Consider the following 17,886-nt stretch of genomic DNA (forward strand, 5'->3'; position numbering starts at 1 on the left):
TTACCGAACGCTGCTTAGTCTATACAGTATCTATAATATTTGTTTACTTGACTCTTCAGATGAGTCACATGATGACCTGGTGTATGTGTGATAGAGAGGTGTCTGGTATATGTGACTTTGACCTCTGTTATTATGCACAGTTCAAGGGGCAGCATTGTGGCAGTTTGTTGAGCAGTAGGCTAGGCTAGATTCTGAGTGATGAATTCATTAATTAATTGAATTTAACACTGCCCATTGTTCCCATATTGGCTCTTCATGAATGAATTGGATTCATTCACCTTCTAAACTGATTATGTTCAACAGGATTTGATAGCCCAACTCTGCCATATAAACTGTTAATCTGCAATGAAGCATTATGCTGTGGTAAATTAGTTCAGCAACTAAAATAATTAGTCAGTGCGAGCAGCAGAACCTGTTCTTGCTGGCTTGTGGGAGCTTGAATCCTGAAACAAAGTTGTCTTAAAGATCTTTGACAAAATGGTATAAGCTCTTGCTTTTATTCATGGTATTGATCCAGTGTGGATTCATAACTGTAAGGGAAATTCCCATTCATGTTGTGTTATATGTATCTCCTCCTTGTCACAATGAGTTGCATCTTTTTTCTTACAGTACGCTAATGGTGACTTTTCATCATGCAAAACAGCACATATCTGTGCAAAAAGTACTGATATGTTCAAGTAGACGGGAAGGCATATAATCCAATGTGAGGTCAAAATACTGCTGTCTGGTCAGACAATCGCTTCCTTGTAACTGTAATGTTTGGAATGACTGCTGTTCACATTTTTGTCAAAACATGGTACCATCCCTCCTTCCTAATCTGCATGGGGACAGGTTGAACCAGAAGTATCTATCACCATGTTGTCACATCAAGCAGAGTCCTGTATGCTCTCATGGGTTGTTGTGTGCCTGCTATCTGGTCCGATTCCCAAATGGCACCGTATTCCCTATACTGTACTACTTTTGAACAGAGCCCAATGGATAGTACACTATAGTAGTAGTACACTGTAGGGAAAAGGCTGCCATTTAGGACGCAACCCCACGCAACCCCGTATTAAGTTCACATGACATCTCTTTATGGCAAAGAAACTTGACCTTCTTTACCTGCTGTACCTTCCAGCCTCCTCCCTTCATTGTCCCCACCTGGATTTATTACAGCATACAGTAACTCCCAGCCGAATGTTTACCAAGATCTGTTCCCTGGTGTGTGTGTGTGTGTGTGTGTGTGTGGCGTGCATGCATGGAGGCATGTGTGTGCTAGAGGTGAGGGAGGAGGGGCCAGAGAGAGAAAGAGAGAAGGAAAAAGAGGGAGGCAGCAATAAGTCTATGGGAGAGAGGGAGAGAGGAGGCTTGGGCCAGCTGAGAGAAACTGTTAGAGCTGTAGAACTGTACCAGAGCTGTTTCAGACGGACATTGCAGCGTCATTCACTGAAGCAGTACAGTATTAGGAATCATAAACAGTACACTGGCTAACTTGACCTGGGATGACACTGAACCCACACACATGCATGCACACTTAAAGTAGAACGCACATCTATAGACTTACACACAGACAGGTAAAGGCCCAGTCCCCTTGGAGGGGTATCGGCCCTGTCAACATGGGGAGCTCTCAGTCCCAACAGAAGAAGAGGGGCGGGGCAGCAAACTCAACCAAGAGGAAGACAAGTAACATGTGAGTGAATTGTTTTCTATAATACCTGTACTTACAGTAACATAAATAGCAGTGGAATATTATTACTATATGAGCTATTGGGTCAATGATATTCTTGGTGAATGTTTCATGAGCTCTTGTTTGTCATAGGTTGTGACGTCTTGTAGGGGGAGTTTACTGTGTACTTGGGTGTTTTGGGTTGTTAACTTTGTTATGGCCTGACGAGTATGCTTGTGACCTGTAAGAATGTTTGTGGACCAGAAAGGAACCAGCTTAAATAAATATTTTTTTGTTCAAAACTAAGTGTTGGAGACACTATAGTCCACTAGTAGATTTAGACAGAGCAGGGGGATAGAGTTGCTCCCTGCTCCACACACACTATGTATATTTTCTATATTTGGATTTCAAAACTATTACAACAGCACAATATCGTCACTTGTCATGTTGTATTTTTGGGCTTGATGGTGTGGAAAAATACGGCCTTTGCTAGTTTTTGCAAGTTATATGTCTTATTATTCCAATTGAGGGATACATAGGACTTCAAATGAGAGTAGCTGTGGGTAATGGATTGAGATCAGTCATTTAGTATGCTGTGTATTACAAGCATACACTATGCAACAGTGTTTAAAACAGTCAGTGTATGCAGTGTGTTGTCACCTCCAGGTGTTTCATACTAGAGTGTGAATGAATGGTGCACGTTCAGCAAATATTCACATACCCCCACTCACTCAATAATAAGGCTTCACAACAGCCTACAAATGTGTCGGATGTTTGTCTACCATACCCTCTAGTACATGGTTGTCTGTTTGTGTGTGTGTGTGTGTCTGTGTCTGTGTCTGTGTGTGTGTGTGTGTGTGTGTGTGTGTGTGTGTGTGTGTGTGTGCGTGTGTGTGTGTGTGGGGGGTGCGTGTGTGTGTGCGTGCGTGTGCGTGTGGGGGGCGGTGCGTGTGTGTGTGCGTGTGTGTGCGCGTGTGCTTGTGCATGCCCACATCTCTGATAATAGGGTATGATGTAACTATTCACACTATCGAGTGCCTATGAATCTTGTGCATTGACTGCTGCCTTTCTTTTCCAATACTTCCAATGGATCTGAGCTGTTTGCAAAGACACCACTGAGATACAGTATGTGGAGACATTTGACAGTTGTTGATTAAATGGAAACCCTCAGTTGTTTCATCATGTTTTGTTGAGCAAAGGAAGGGTTAGCTGGCTCACTGTGTGAAATACATCCTGGGTTTCCACTAGTCCTCCCTGTACTGTCAATGTTTACATGAGGAGATGTCTCTCCGAGAGGGGGCCACTCTGCCCCCTGCAGGTTATGCCCACAGAAATAGAATAACCATAACAGAGAATCGCATTTAAGTCAATGTACTGTAATTCTATCTCTATGGTTATGCCATCTCAATAACAGATGAGACTGTGGACGTAATGGATGCATTTAACCCTCATGCTTTTACTAATACAGTGAACTGTGCCTCACATAAAAGATAAATAAAGGCTGCATCACTGTTTGTGTAATGGAGGTGGTTCGGAACCTTGCTTTTGTGATGACTAAACCTGTCCTGAGACCTGAGTTGTGTCGGCTCCCAAAGCTAATGCCTAGGCTTTGGCTCAGCAGGCTAACATAGATCGATATTATGGTGAGCTGTTACCGATGGACCACGTTAGATAGATCCATTTCCGGTCACAGTGGTGAAGTCATACATCAGAAGTTGTGCTATAGACAGTCCTTTAAAGTGGTTAACTGATTTAAATCAGGCCCTGAAGGGAAAGGTTGGTCCTTTCCCTCTGAATCTTCTGCCACAGGGGATCTTTTGTTTATGTTGTGTAAAGATGAGTGTCAGGTTCTTCCACTTTCTAAGGTCAATGATATAGATAAAGATAGTTGCTAATACTTTACAAGACACACACTGTGGTGACTTTGTTCTATCCCACTGGACACAGATGTCAATACAATGTCAATGCCACTTTGGTTCAATGTAATTTCATGGAAATGACGTGGAAATAACGTTGATTCTAACAGTGAGTAGGATGTCATCTAAAAATATTTATTAAAATCGATAGTCACCTAAATGACATAATAAGATGTTTAATCACATGTTTAACTTGGGTAAAACAGGACATGGCTATCAATATCAATTGATTCCCCACTGTTTGCACAGATAGCTTGGAAATGCAACAGCTGGCTCTATGTGAGCCATTCACACATCCTATTTGCATTGTAAACACGGGTCAGTTCAGACAGGGGGTATCTGTGTATACTGTAATATCATACAGGACTTTGTCCTCTCATCATTTACCATGTGCAGTGTCCTGGACTGGGCAGGGCTGGCTGGGAAAACACCTGTAACACTGCAAACAGGTGCTCAAGACCTTGGGGTATGTTTCAATATTTATACTAGCACAGCCTCTGCCTTGTTCTTACAGGACTCTCTGTGTCGAGTTAGCAAATGTATATCTCAAGTGCAGAAATGTCCAAACCTTGATAACCACCTTTCTCACATTTGTTCCAAAAAGCTGAGTGAATACATCACAAGACTAGTGAAGTATGACAGCGTGAAACTAAAAATGATCTTATTTGAGACTTATTTGTATGGTTTACGACATTCACATTTTATAGATATTATTCCATATAGTTGTAGGCCTATATTATTAAAGAGGTATACAGTGATGAAATTCAGGACAGCCAAAGAACAGGGTAAAATAGGCCACTGAAGCAGTAGGTGGAGCAGTTTCTGCCACCAGATGGAGCTCTCATCACATGAAGGGGATTTTCCACAGGGGGACTGAACAGTGCAAGGCTTATCTAACCTGGGTTTCATCCTAAATGGCACCCTATTACTTATATAGTGCACTACTTATGACCAGGACCTATAGTGTGGCTGGTCCCAGATCTGTTTGTGCTGGTGTGACAAGAACCCTAGGAGTTGGCAAGACAGAAGAAACAGATCTGGGACTAGACTAAAGCTGTGTTCGAATACTCATACTAACCGCACCACCCATACTATTTGTGACGTAAATTGTGTGGGTATTCTAACACAGCTTAATTGTAACCTTACATACTAGGTAGACAAGGCATATATAATAGACAAGGGAAGGCATAGAGGTCAGTCTATAGTCATGATTGGAGAGCAGTGTAGATGTCTCTAAGTGGATGTGGTCTCCTCCACCTTCTCAAACTCTCCTTGTGTAGACTCAAAAAACGACTTTAATCTTTACAACTCTCTGAGTTGGCAAATGTAGGCAAATGTTACTTTTCAGTGATACAGAGACATGTGAGATAACTGTTATAAGACGTTTTGTCTTTGAGCCTATGCTGTGCAGAGCGTGGTGATTTTCCCTGTCAGGTTTTTCAACAGGTGCAGTACAAGTCATGTGCCATGGATGAAAATAACAATGATCATTATCACTGCTCTGAAAATAGACTCACTTCCAGATATGGCTATGCAACAGAGGGGCTTACAACAGCTGATAGATACTGGTCTGTTACATAAACTAATAAAATACATTGTGTTACTTATTTATCTCTCTCTCTCACACACACACACACACACACACACACACACACACACACACACACACACACACACACACACACACACACACACACACATACACACATACACACACACACACACACACACACACACACACACACACACACACACACACACACACACAAATACACACACACACACAAATACACACACACACACAAACACACACACACACACACACACACAAATATACACACACACACAAATACACACACACAAATACACACACACACAAATACACACACACACAAACACACACACACACACAAATACACACACACACATACAAATACACACACACACACACACACACATACACACGCACACAGAGAAAGCGAGAGAGAGGGAGAGGTCCGATCTTATGAATGTTGTGGATCACACCAAGCAGCAACAAATTTCCCATAATGAGAAGTTTGGAGAGAAATCAGGCTTATAACTTTATAGAAGAGGACAGACTGGGATAAGGACGTATGAAATGAGGGCCCTGCCTTACATAAAATTCCTTCCTTTGCCTGGAGACAGAAATAGCACCAGTGAGGACAGACAGAGCGGCTGGCTAATACAAAGCCCACTACAAACGCAAGTGTGTGTGTGTGCGTACTTGCATAACTTGTGTGTGTATGCGCGTGCATGTTTGTGAGAGATGACGAGAGTGTGAGCCTGTTTGTGTTGGCGACATCAGAGAAAGAGAGAGTTGGGTGTCTCCTAACATGGCTGTTTGTAGCTACATATTTACTAACTAGTGTATGTTGTGTTGCATTCCTACCAGAGAGATTCACCTCCTTAACTAACATTGTCATCACAATCTTACCTCCACCCCGTCGGGTAAAAGAGAACAGAGGAAGTAGCCCATGAGGGCCTGTAGCCAAGAGGATTTCTACTTGTGAACGCTTGTTATTGTTCCTCCATGCTTGGCTCACTAGAGACACGATGTTAGCAGGCTGTTGTGCAAGGCCCGCTATCCTGCATAAGGACATCCTTGTTATTGGGTGTTCAGTGTAAGACTGGCATCAAGACTAAACATAGATTTAGTGTTGGTGTTTGTGAAAAGCAGAGAAAAGTGAGAGGTTGCTCCGGTCAGTGAGGACATGTGCCTTGATGAGACAATGTGTTAGGGGATGTGTCATATTCCTTTACCGTCCTCGTTACTAGCCTTCAGAAAAGTGTGCGTGTGCTTGCGTGTGTGGTGTGTGTGTGTATGTGCATGCATGTGTGCTTGTGTGTGTGGTGTGTGTGTGCGTGTGTACGTGTGCTTGTGTGTGTGGTGTGCGTGTGCGTGTGCTTGCGTGTGTGGTGTGTGTGTGTATGTGCATGCATGTGTGCTTGTGTGTGTGGTGTGTGTATGTGCGTGTGTACGTGTGCTTGTGTGTGTGGTGTGTGTGTGTATGTGCATGCATGTGTGCTTGTGTGTGTGGTGTGTGTATGTGCGTGTGTACGTGTGCTTGTGTGTGTGGTGTGCGTGTGCTTGCGTGTGTGGTGTGTGTGTGTATGTGCATGCATGTGTGCTTGTGTGTGTGGTGTGTGTATGTGCGTGTGTACGTGTGCGTGTGTGTGTGGTGTGTGTGTGTATGTGCATGCATGTGTGCTTGGTGTGTGGTGTGTGTATGTGCATGTGTACGTGTGCTTGTGTGTGTGTGTGTGTGTGTGTGTGTGTGCGCGCGTGTGTGCGTGTGTGTGTGTGTGTGTGTGTGCGTGTATGCATGTGTGCTTGTGTGTGTGGTGTGTGTATGTGCATGAGTACGTGTGCTTGTGTGTGTGGTGTGCGTGTGCGTGTGTGTGTGTGTGTGTGTGTATGTGCATGCATGTGTGCTTGTGTGTGTGGTGTGTGTATGTGCATGTGTACGTGTGCTGTGTGTGTGTGTGTGTGTGTGCGTGCGTGCGTGCGTGTGTGTGTGTGTGCGTGCGTGTGCTTGTGTGTGTGGTGTGTGTGTATGTGCATGCATGTGTGTGGTTCTGTGTGGTGTGTGTATGTGCGTGTACGTGTGCTTGTGTGTGTGTGTGTTGTGCGTGCATGTGTGTGTGTGTGTGCATACATATGTGTGTGTCTGTGTCTGTCTGTGACTGTCTCAGTGTCTGACTGTATGTGTTTGACTCACTGTTGTCTCAGTGCGGATCCATTTTACCCATACAATTTTCTTTTTTGGGGGTATTTTTGTATTTTGTATTTATTAAGGATCCCCATTAGCTGCTGCCAAGGCAAGGGCACAACAGTAGATGGTTGCTGGGAACAGACACTATTCCCACTGAAAGCAGGCCCAGGATTTAAACCAGCATCCCTGTGTTATTATTTCAGCTTCATAAAGGCTTTACGACAGCTTCATTATTAAGCCTGAACAGATATTGTTTGTTCAAAGTAGAACCGGATTTTGTAACTGATTTTTTCAGTGGCATGTGTTTTTAGTTTTTCTCAGCTTCATAACTTTCAGTGTGTGTTTGAAATATGAAGCCTGTCTATGTAGCTCTCCTTAGGTTACATAATGAAACATCAGTCATTCTCATACTGTATCCTCCTGAGCACAGTAGTATTGGAGCAGAACGTTGCTAAAGTTGAACTGCTAACCATACAGGACTGGGTGGTGTCCTGTTTGGAACGGCGCCCATGCACCCCACAGACGATTGCTTTACCCTTCTCCTTCATGTTTATGGCTGCCAGTGTTATACTACAACAAACAAGCGCAGCCTTAGCATTTCAATCAAGTGGTATGTTTTTGATGTTTCGTAATATAGCAGTAATGTGGCCATGTATGATGTGTATGCAGTTACACCACAATTCTTTTCACTTTGATGCTGATTCATTAATGGAATTGTATGCTTATACGTAGTCTTAATAAGTATAGGCTATGCTTTATGGTTGGATGAACAGCTCAAGTTAGTTCTACACTTTAGACAGGCGTGGTTAGTTGGGATAGAAGTGCATGGGGAATGTTTGGTTGCAACGTTCATGCAACGTTCCTATAGCAGACCGTTGACGAGGCGCATATGGCAGGGTCTACAAGAAATCACGAAAGAAAACCAGCCACGTCACGGACACATCTCGTATTCAGACAAACTAAACACCCTTTTTCCCCGCTTTGAGGATAATACAGTGCCACCGTCGCGGCCCGCTAATAAGGACTGTGCCCCCCTCTCACCTTCTCCGTGGCCAACGTGAGAAAGATATTTAAATGTGCTAACCCTTGCAAGGCTGCCGGCCCAGACAGCATCCCTAGCATCGTCCTCAGAGCATGTGCAGATCAGCTGGCTGGTGTGTTTATGGACATATTAAATCGCTCCCTATTCCAGTCTGCTGTCCCCACATGCTTCAAGATGGCCACCATTGTTCCTGTACCCAAGAAGGGAATGCTAACTGAACTAAATGACTACCGCCCTGTAGCACTCACTTCTGTCATCATGAAGTGCTTTGAGAGACTAGTTAAGGATCATATCACCTTACCTGTCACCCTAGACCCACTTCAGTTTGCATACCGCCCCAACAGGTCCACAGACGATGCAATTGCCATCACACTGCACACTGCCCTATCCCATCTGGACAAGAGGAATACCTATGTAAGAATGCTGCTCATTGACTACAGCTCAGGATTCAACACCATAGTACCCTGCAAACTCATCATTAAACTGGAGACCCTGGGTCTCAACCCCGCCCTGTGCAATTGGGTCCTGGACTTTCTAACGGGCCACGCCCAGGTGGTGAAGCTAGGAAACAACATCTCCACTTCGCTGATCCTCAACACTAGGGCCCAACAAGGGTGTGTGCTCAGCCCCCTCATGTACTCCCTGTTCACCCATGACTGCGTGGCCATGCACGCCTCCAACTCAATCATCAAATTTGCAGATGACACAACAGTAGTGGGCTTGATTACCAACAACGACGAGACAGCCTACAGGGAGGAGGTGAGGGCACTCGGAGTGTGTTGTCAGGAAAATAACCTCTCACTCAACGTCAACAAAACAAAGGAGATGATTATGGACTTCAGTAAACAGCAGAGGAATTTATCCCCCTATCCACATCGAAAGGACAGTAGTGGAGAAGTTGGAGAGTTTTAAGTTCCTCGGCGTACTCATGACAGACAAACTGAAATGGTCTACCCACACAGACAGTGTGGTGAAGAAGGTGCAACAGCGCCTCTTCAACCTCAAGAGGCTGAAGAAATTTGGCTTGTCACCTAAAACGGCAACTGCACCGCCCTCTACTGCAAGGCTCTCCAGAGGGTGGTGCGGTCTGCACAACGCATCGGGTTCAAACTACCTGCCCCCAAGACACCTACACCACCCGATGTCACAGGAAGGCCAAAAAGATCAGGACAACAACCGCCCAAGCCACTGCCTGTTCAACCCGCTACCATCCAGAAGGCGAGGTGAGTACAGGTGCATCAAAGCTGGGACCGAGAGACTGAAATACAGCTTCTATCTCAAGGCCATCAGACTGCTAAGAGCAATCACTCACTCAGAGAGACTGTTGCCTACATAGAGACTCACTAGTCCCTTTAAACAATGCCACTTTAATAATGTTAACATATCTTACATTACTCATCTCATATGTATATATTGTACCTTATACCATCTATTGCACCTTGCCTATGCCGCTCGGCCATTGCTTATCCATATATCCATTTTACATCCCTTTAGATTTGTGTGTATTAGGTAGTTGTTGGGGAATTGTTAGATTACTTGTTAGATATTACTGCACTGTCGGAACTAGAAGCACAAGCATTTCGCTACACTCGCATTAACATCTGCTAACCATGTGTATGTGACCAATACATTTTGATTTGATTTGATTTGACTGAATCTCATTATGTTGTGGAAGATGATGTGGATCTCTTCTGACAGACAGTCAGCACTTATGTAACTGAACGCTGTACAAACCTGGCTCACTCAGCATGTGTCTCAATCTTCCCTGGATTACTTTGAACGTGTTGTGCTCTATGGGTTGAACTATTCTTACACCACCTCAACTATTCTTACACCACTTCACCTCAATTCCTCACTGCAGTAGTCCTTGTGCAGGTGGCAGCAGGAGAGGAGACCCATGTGTGGTGAGCGTTCAGATGTTTGTCTGACAGGCCTATTGCTCAAGCTTTGGGAACACTGTCATTGTGTTGAAACTGTTGTCAGGACGAGTATTTCAGACAACAAACACTTTAAAGAGTCAAATGATTATAGTACATTTAACCCAACACAATGGAACTGATACGGATTAAATCAAATGTATTTATAAAGCCCTTCTTACATCAGCTGATATCTCAAAGTGCTGTACAGGTACCCAGCCTAAAACCCCAAACAATGCAGGTGTAGAAGCACGGTCGCTCCTGCTGTCTCTAGAGAGTTGAAAACAGCAGGTCTGGGACAGGTAGCACGTCTGGTGAGCAGGTCAGGGTTCCATAGCCGCAGGCAGGACAGTTGAATCTGGAGCAGCAAGGTGGACAGCAAGGAGTCATCTGGCCAGGTAGTCCTGAGGCATGGTCCTAGGGCTCAGGTCCTCCGAGAGAGTGAGAGCGAGAGAGAGAGAGAGACCTGCCATTCCGGATGTGTATAAGGGAGCACGAAGACTAGGTAATGCTGGCCTGAACATATACACTACAAAAGTATGTGGACACCCCTTCAAATGCGTGAATTCGGCTATTTCAGCCACACCCGTTGCTGACAGGTGTATAAAATCGAGCACACAGCCATGCAATCTCCACAGACAAACATTGGCAGTAGAATGGCCTTACTGAAGGGCTCTGTGACTTTCAATGTGGCACCGTCGTAAGATGCCACCTTTCCAACAAGTCATCAAATGAATGCCCTGCTAGAGCTGCCCCGGTCAACTGTAAGTGCTGTTATTGTGAAGGGGAAACGTCTAGGAGCAACAGCGGCTCAGCCACGACGTGGTAGGCCACACAAGCTCACAGAGAGGAACCACTGAGTGCTAAAGCTAGCTCGTAAAAATTGTCTGTCCTCGGTTGCAACACTCACTACCGGGTTCCAAACGGCCTCTGGAAGCAACGTCTGCACAATAACTGTTCATTGGGAGCTTTATGAAATGGGATTCCATGGCCGAGCAGCTGCACACAAGCCTAAGATGCAATGCCAAGCAACGGCTGCAGTGGTGTAAGCTTTCCACCATTAGACTCTGGAGCAGTGGAAACGCGTTCTCTTGAGTGATGAATCACGCTTCACCATCTGGCAGTCCGACGAACAAATATGGATTTGGCAGATGCCAGGAGAACGCTACCTGCCACAATGCATAGTGCCAACTGTGAAGATTGGTGAAGGAGGAATAATGGTCTGGGGCTGTTTTTCATGGTTCCGTCTAGGCCCCTTAGTTCCAGTGAAGGGAAATCTTAACGCTACAGCATACAATGACATTCTAGGCGATTCATTGCTTCCAAATTTGTGGCAACAGTTTGGGGAAGGCCCATTCCTGTTTCAGTATGACAATGCCCCCCTGCACAAATGGTCTGTCGAGATCAGCGTTGAAGAACTTGACTGGCCTGCATAGAGCCCTGACCTCAAACCCACTGAACACCTTTGGGATGAATTGGAATGCCGACTGCGAACCAGGCCTAATCGCCCAACATCAGTGCCCGACCTCACTAATGATCTTGTGGCTGAATGGAAGCAAGTCCCCCCAGCAATGTTACAACATCTAGTGGAAAGCCTTCCCAGAAGAGTTGAGGCTGTTATAGCAAAGGGGGAACCAACTCCATATTAATGCCCATTTTGGAATGAGATGTTTGACGAGCAGGTGTCCACATACTTTTGGTCATGTAGTGTATAATTGGAGGTGAACAAACAGCTAACTCCCCCAGGCTCTTCAGGTATTTCAAGCAGACATCAGTGTTATCAGTGCTAGCTAGGTCGTGTTTCAATCATCTAGAATGGCTTCCTCACCGTATCTCCTTTGCTTGGTGACAACTGATAGGCACGAGGGAAAAGATACGGTCAGATTTCTACTTTAACCAATAAAGACCTTGTGATGTCAGCATTCATGAAGAACAAGAACATTTTTAAGGAAATTAGGAAAGGAAAATAACATCCTAAGGAAATGAGGAAAGGAAGGGAATTAATGACTATTGGAACAGGGAGCCAGAGAGTGACAGTGGCCATTGGGTCCGTGAGTCAGGCATTGACTGGGGGCTATGAGCCAGAACAGGTTTCCCCGGTATGGTCCAGTCGTGCTTGGCTATCTGTCGTCGCCTGGTTGGGTCGTTGGAGGTGAGAAACAGTTAACGGTTAAACAGCCTGAGGACGGGGGTGCTCGGTTCCAAACCCCTCTGTGCTGTAAAACATGGAGCTCCACTGACTCCACCACTCTGCTACACCAGACTCACACCTCCTCTCATCAGCCCTAGTTTGTTTTGCCTCTGCTTTTTGCCAGAGTGTGGAATGGCTGCTTGACTGGGAGCTACCACTCTGTCACCACAGGGGCCGCCAGACTGACTGGTCCTGAGAACACAGCATTCTTTTGAAGCCGCAAGCTTCCTTTCTCTCCCTATGTTCTTTCACAATGGGCTGTCCCTGAAGTAAAGAGGGAGAGGGAGAGAGAGAGAGACAGACAGAAAGTGAGAGCTAGGCAGCACTCTGGAAGCCTAGCCGGTCATTGCTGTGATATTCTGACTGCCCCAGCGGCTGAGAGAGAGGGCGCGTGACAGAAAGAAAGAAAAAAGAAAGAAAGAAAGAAAGAAAGAAAGAGAGAAAGAGAGAGAGAGAGAGAGAGAGAAGGATAGAAGACTAGAAGAATAGAAGCCTCTTTCCATTCTATGAAAAACAAGTTCCCAAATAGAGCATCAACAGCAAAGTAAGGAGTGGAGGGAGTGTCTTGTCTCTTCAGGGGGAGGTGCTCACTAACATGAAGAACATGAAGAAGAAAACAGTCCAGAGGAGCTACTACTAGTGGAAGATCTTTAAGAGGAGCTACTACTAGTGGAAGATCTTTAAGAGGAGCTACTACTAGTGGAAGATCTTTAAGAGGAGCTACTACTAGTGGAAGATCTTTAAGAGGAGCTACTACTAGTGGAAGATCTTTAAGAGGAGCTACTACTAGTGGAAGATCTTTACTAGAGGAGCTACTACTAGTGGAAGATCTTTAAGAGGAGCTACTACTAGTGGAAGATCTTTAAGAGGAGCTACTACTAGTGGAAGATCTTTAAGAGGAGCTACTACTAGTGGAAGATCTTTAAGAGGAGCTACTACTAGTGGAAGATCTTTAAGAGGAGCTACTACTAGTGGAAGATCTTTAAGAGGAGCTACTACTAGTGGAAGATCTTTAAGAGGAGCTACTACTAGTGGAAGATCTTTAAGAGGAGCTTCTACTAGTGGAAGATCTTTAAGAGGAGCTACTACTAGTGGAAGATCTTTAAGAGGGGGAGAAGAAGACCAATAGTGTCTATTCAGACACAATTCAAACCGATAGTGTCTATTGACTCTACTCAGACTAAAGGAGAAAGCCAAAAACTTTGTTGTCGAGGATGTCTTGGCTGTCGCCCATGTCATGGGCCAAGTGGACGTGGACAGCAGTCCGGGGAGCAGAGGAGGTGGAGGGCCAGGAGGTGAAGGAGGAAGATGGACTGCTGCCTTGTGGAGGGCAGCGAGAGGAGGAGGAAGAAGAGAGATCTCAAGGCTGCAGGCGAGTGTGTTTGTTGGCTACATTGGAACCTTGAAGCCTTTTAACAGTGAGAGCCCTGCAAGGCAGCTGGAGGGAGAGGGACACCTGCTTTGCTTTTCCACCTGTGGGGTTTGTGAGTTGGTGTTGTTCTAAAGGGGGGATGAGCAGAGAGACAGAGAAAGTGAGAAAAAAGAAAGAAAGAAAGAAAAATGCATTTGACTGTTAAACTGTTTTTTCCTACTGTAAGGTTCTCCCACACAATGTTGTGTTATAGGCTTACTGGTTAATTTACAAGTGTGTGTGTGTGCGTGAGAATGTTAACACACCTCAGGTATTTTATTATTGTCCCACACCACAGACAGATACAAACGAATGATACCATCTTAATTAAGCACACACTGTGTGTCCCTGTTCCTTGTGGGGGGGGGGACATTCCCCGCTTATAGTGTTATCATGCAAGGCTGTGTGATAGAGATGGAGAGAGATTAGTATACAAATATACATTTTTATAGCTGTGTTTAATTACTATACTTATAGCACAGCATTGAGTGGTGGTGAGTCTTGTTTCCAATCACAGCTACTATTAGTTGTTTATCAGATGTAGTCAACTGGTCTTGCACATGGCAGCTATGCAAACACATTACATTTAAATAAGTACACATACTACAACATGTAGAGGACACATAGTATATTATGTACACAATAGGTTTGTATTTCCAGACATTCTAGTGATATGACCATACTCATCTCACTCTCTCTCTCTCTCTCTTCCAGTTCAGACTCAGAGGGCCACTTTGAAACCCCAGAGGCTCAGAGCCCTGTCCATGCTCCACTCCAAGTCCCAGAAGAGCTGGAGACCTTCACCACTGACAGAGCAGGTGAGATCATTGCTGCTTGCCTTCAACACAGATAGAAGTAGGCACAAGACATGCCAAAAAAATGTACATGCCCGTATTCAATTCAATTTTAAAAAGTTGTCTAACCCTGAAGGGGCAATTATTTTTGGGCACATGAGTCAGCAACAATAGAGCATGACAGCATACCACAACCATACCATAATGACATACCACACATAGCAACTTCACAGGAAGGGATGTTATAGGGATATTATGCCACAAAATAGTCCCTCGCAACATCTACAGTACATGGTATGGCCTACCATGACACCCCAACATCCTTTTCATTTCACTCCCACAACCACGCAACCATTGACTAACCATCACCTGGAGAGAATGCTAGCTGGCTGGCTTCTTTTGGAGTTTTCATGGCAACAATAGAGCTTTGTCATTCTGTCTGTGCATTTCCTGCAGGGAACCGTTTGTTTGTGTGTGTGTGCACACATGTGCATGGTGCTTCAACTTTTAACAAGACATGGTTTTCAATAGGCTCTTTTCATGAACAAAATATACAGTGTTTGGTGGAATCAAGTAGATTTAGTGCTTCAGACCATTTGATGACTGTCCATTAATAATGTTTTCTTAACTGAAACTGCAGATTGCGTTTGCTCTCAAAGGACTGCTACTACATTAGATTAAACTGCACCTACTGTTGAGCTATTTTAACTCTGTTGCATCTGGCATGTGGCCAAACGGAGGGAGGTGTACCATGCCAAGGTAATTGAAGACATGTGCTTTGTCTGCCTACCGTACTTTTCTAGGTATGTATCTGACTGTTAGAAATTCATGAAGGCCATTAAAGTTACATAGCACTTAAAGGTTGGTATTAAACTACACAAGTACCTTATTCACAGCAACAATTACATATGTGGTGAGGGAGTAGTCATGGGTTGAATAAAGAACGTATCTTATCCATTCAGGCCAAACTGAGGGAGGCTACTCCACAAGAATAGCATATGTGGCCCAAATAAAATATTATTATTGTAACATTGGATAAGTAAAAGGTAGAGAATGGGACCACGGCCTGCATGGGAATTGGCTTTTGACTATGGAACTCAGGAGGTCACCCAGGAACAAAAGCAGTTGCTCCTCCTTGTTTTTAATTGTCAGTGGGAGGGGTCAAAGATCATGAGAGTGACTTCCCATGTGATGGAACTATAAATATCTCCATTATATTGATGGGCCCCATCAGATAGATTTGGATCAATGGGCCCTATTGTGTTGTCTTGCTAATGTTTCCAGATCTGTTTGTGCTGTCTTGCTAATAGTCTCCAGATCTGTTTGTGCTGTCTTGCTAATGTTTCCAGATCTGTTTGTGCTGTCTTGCTAATGGTCTCCAGATCTGTTTGTGTTGTCTTGCTAATGTTTCCAGATCTGTTTGTGCTGTCTTGCTAATGGTCTCCAGATCTGTTTGTGTTGTCTTGCTAATGGTCACCAGATCTGTTTGTGCTGTCTTGCTAATGGTCACCAGATCTGTTTGTGCTGTCTTGCTAATGGTCTCCAGATCTGTTTGTGTTGTCTTGCTAATGGTCTCCAGATCTGTTTGTGCTGTCTTGCTAATGGTCTCCAGATCTGTTTGTGCTGTCTTGCTAATGGTCTCCAGATCTGTTTGTTTTTGTCTTGCTAATGGTCTCCAGATCTGTTTGTGTTGTCTTGCTAATGTTTCCAGATCTGTTTGTGCTGTCTTGCTAATGTTTCCAGATCTGTTTGTGCTGTCTTGCTAATGGCTCCAGATCTGTTTGTGTTGTCTTGCTAATGTTTCCAGATCTGTTTGTGCTGTATTGCCAAATAAACACAAACAGATCTGGAACCCGGCTAGCATGAAGCTGCGGTAATTTTAAAAACCTTTAGTACCTAACCCTAACCCTAACCCTTTTTGCTAACCTTTTGGAGTTAGCAAAAAATCACCTAAAGACTCTCAGACCATGAGAAACAAGATTCTCTGATCTGATGAAACCAAGATTGAACTCTTTGGCCTGAATGGCAAGTGTCCCATCTGGAGGAAACCTGGCTCCATCCCTACGGTGAAGCATGGTGGTGGCAGCATCATGCTGTGGGGATGTTTTTCAGCGGCAGGGACTGGGAGACTAGTCAGGATTGAGGGAAAGATGAATGGCGCAAAGTACAGAGAGATCCTTAATGAAAACCTGCTCCAGAGCGCTCAGCACCTCAGACTGGGTGCGAAGGTTCACCTTCCAACAGGACAATATCCCTAAGTACACAGCCAAGACAACACAGGAGTGGCTCCGGGACAAGTCTCTGAATGTCCTTGAGTGCCCCAGCCAGAGCCCGGACTTGAACCCGATCAAACATCTCTGGAAAGACCTAAAAATAGCTGTGCAGTGACGCTGTAATCTCTGCCAAAGGTGCTTCAACAAAGTACTGAGTAAAGGGTCTGAATACTTACAGAGTGTGATATTTCAGTTTTTTATTTTTATTTGCAAAAACATTTAAAAACCTGTTTTTGCGGTTTAAGCTGCTTAGCTTATTCAAGCCTGTCTCAAAATACAACACTGCCCCTTTAAGACAGAAAAAAGCTCTTTACCCTGACTCAGATGGCTAGAAATGACAATTTGTGCTCTTGTAGGAAGCAACCACTCCCCTATTGCTGACTAGAAATGAGCTATAACTGGGCTAATAACTCACTTACTAGCAAAGAATGTGAACAAATGTGCACAAGTGGCTACATGCAGCTTTTGCTTTGATCTCAGAACAAGTGCATCTACTCGAGACCACTCATGCTGTAAACACAGTCCAGTTCAAAGTGAATGACACAGATCCATATATGACAATGGTCTATTTGCATATAGGGACACTGCAGCTCTGATTGGTTTTGTCCCTCTGGTCTGTAGAGTACGGGCTGAGTCGTGCTTTTTAATGTAATAGAATCCTACTCCAGTGCATTCTGCCTACAAGAACATCTCTTGCATAGTTAGTTTTGTTTCGGTATGTTGCAGTGAAAGTGGCTAATATTGGAAATTCCCACAGTAGAGGGAAACTTTAATAGTTTTAAGTAAAGGGGAAAACTAGAAAGTTGAGTGAAGTTCAATCTCGTGCTTCTCTGTGCAGGCTGATATTTCTTCTGAGTGGCAGTCCTGGGGGAGGGAACATTGGTTGGCACTATGCATTTGGGTATGTAGCGTTTGTCCTTGGAAACACACACAGTTCTTGTACTGATGTTGCTTTCAGAGCCAG

The 17,886-nt window shown here is 44.5% G+C and overlaps 1 protein-coding gene across 4 annotated transcripts in view; it reads left to right on the forward strand.

Annotated features, from left to right (window-relative positions):
- The window catches only part of tacc1 (transforming, acidic coiled-coil containing protein 1), a 45,827-nt gene that overhangs the window by 6,088 nt on the left and 21,853 nt on the right, over positions 1-17,886 (forward strand). For 2 of the 4 annotated variants that reach the window (XM_042324593.1, XM_042324594.1), the window contains exons 1-2: positions 13,254-13,816; positions 14,570-14,673. In XM_042324593.1, coding sequence (XP_042180527.1) covers positions 13,659-13,816; positions 14,570-14,673 — 262 coding nt within the window. In that variant the 5' untranslated portion in view covers positions 13,254-13,658. Of the gene's footprint in view, positions 1-1,312; positions 1,670-13,253; positions 13,817-14,569; positions 14,674-17,886 lie in introns of those variants that run through there. The other 2 variants (XM_042324596.1, XM_042324597.1) reach the window with 2 other exon arrangements.

Source organism: Oncorhynchus tshawytscha, linkage group LG07, assembly GCF_018296145.1.
Source record: "Oncorhynchus tshawytscha isolate Ot180627B linkage group LG07, Otsh_v2.0, whole genome shotgun sequence".
NCBI classification, from domain to species: Eukaryota; Metazoa; Chordata; class Actinopteri; order Salmoniformes; family Salmonidae; genus Oncorhynchus; species Oncorhynchus tshawytscha.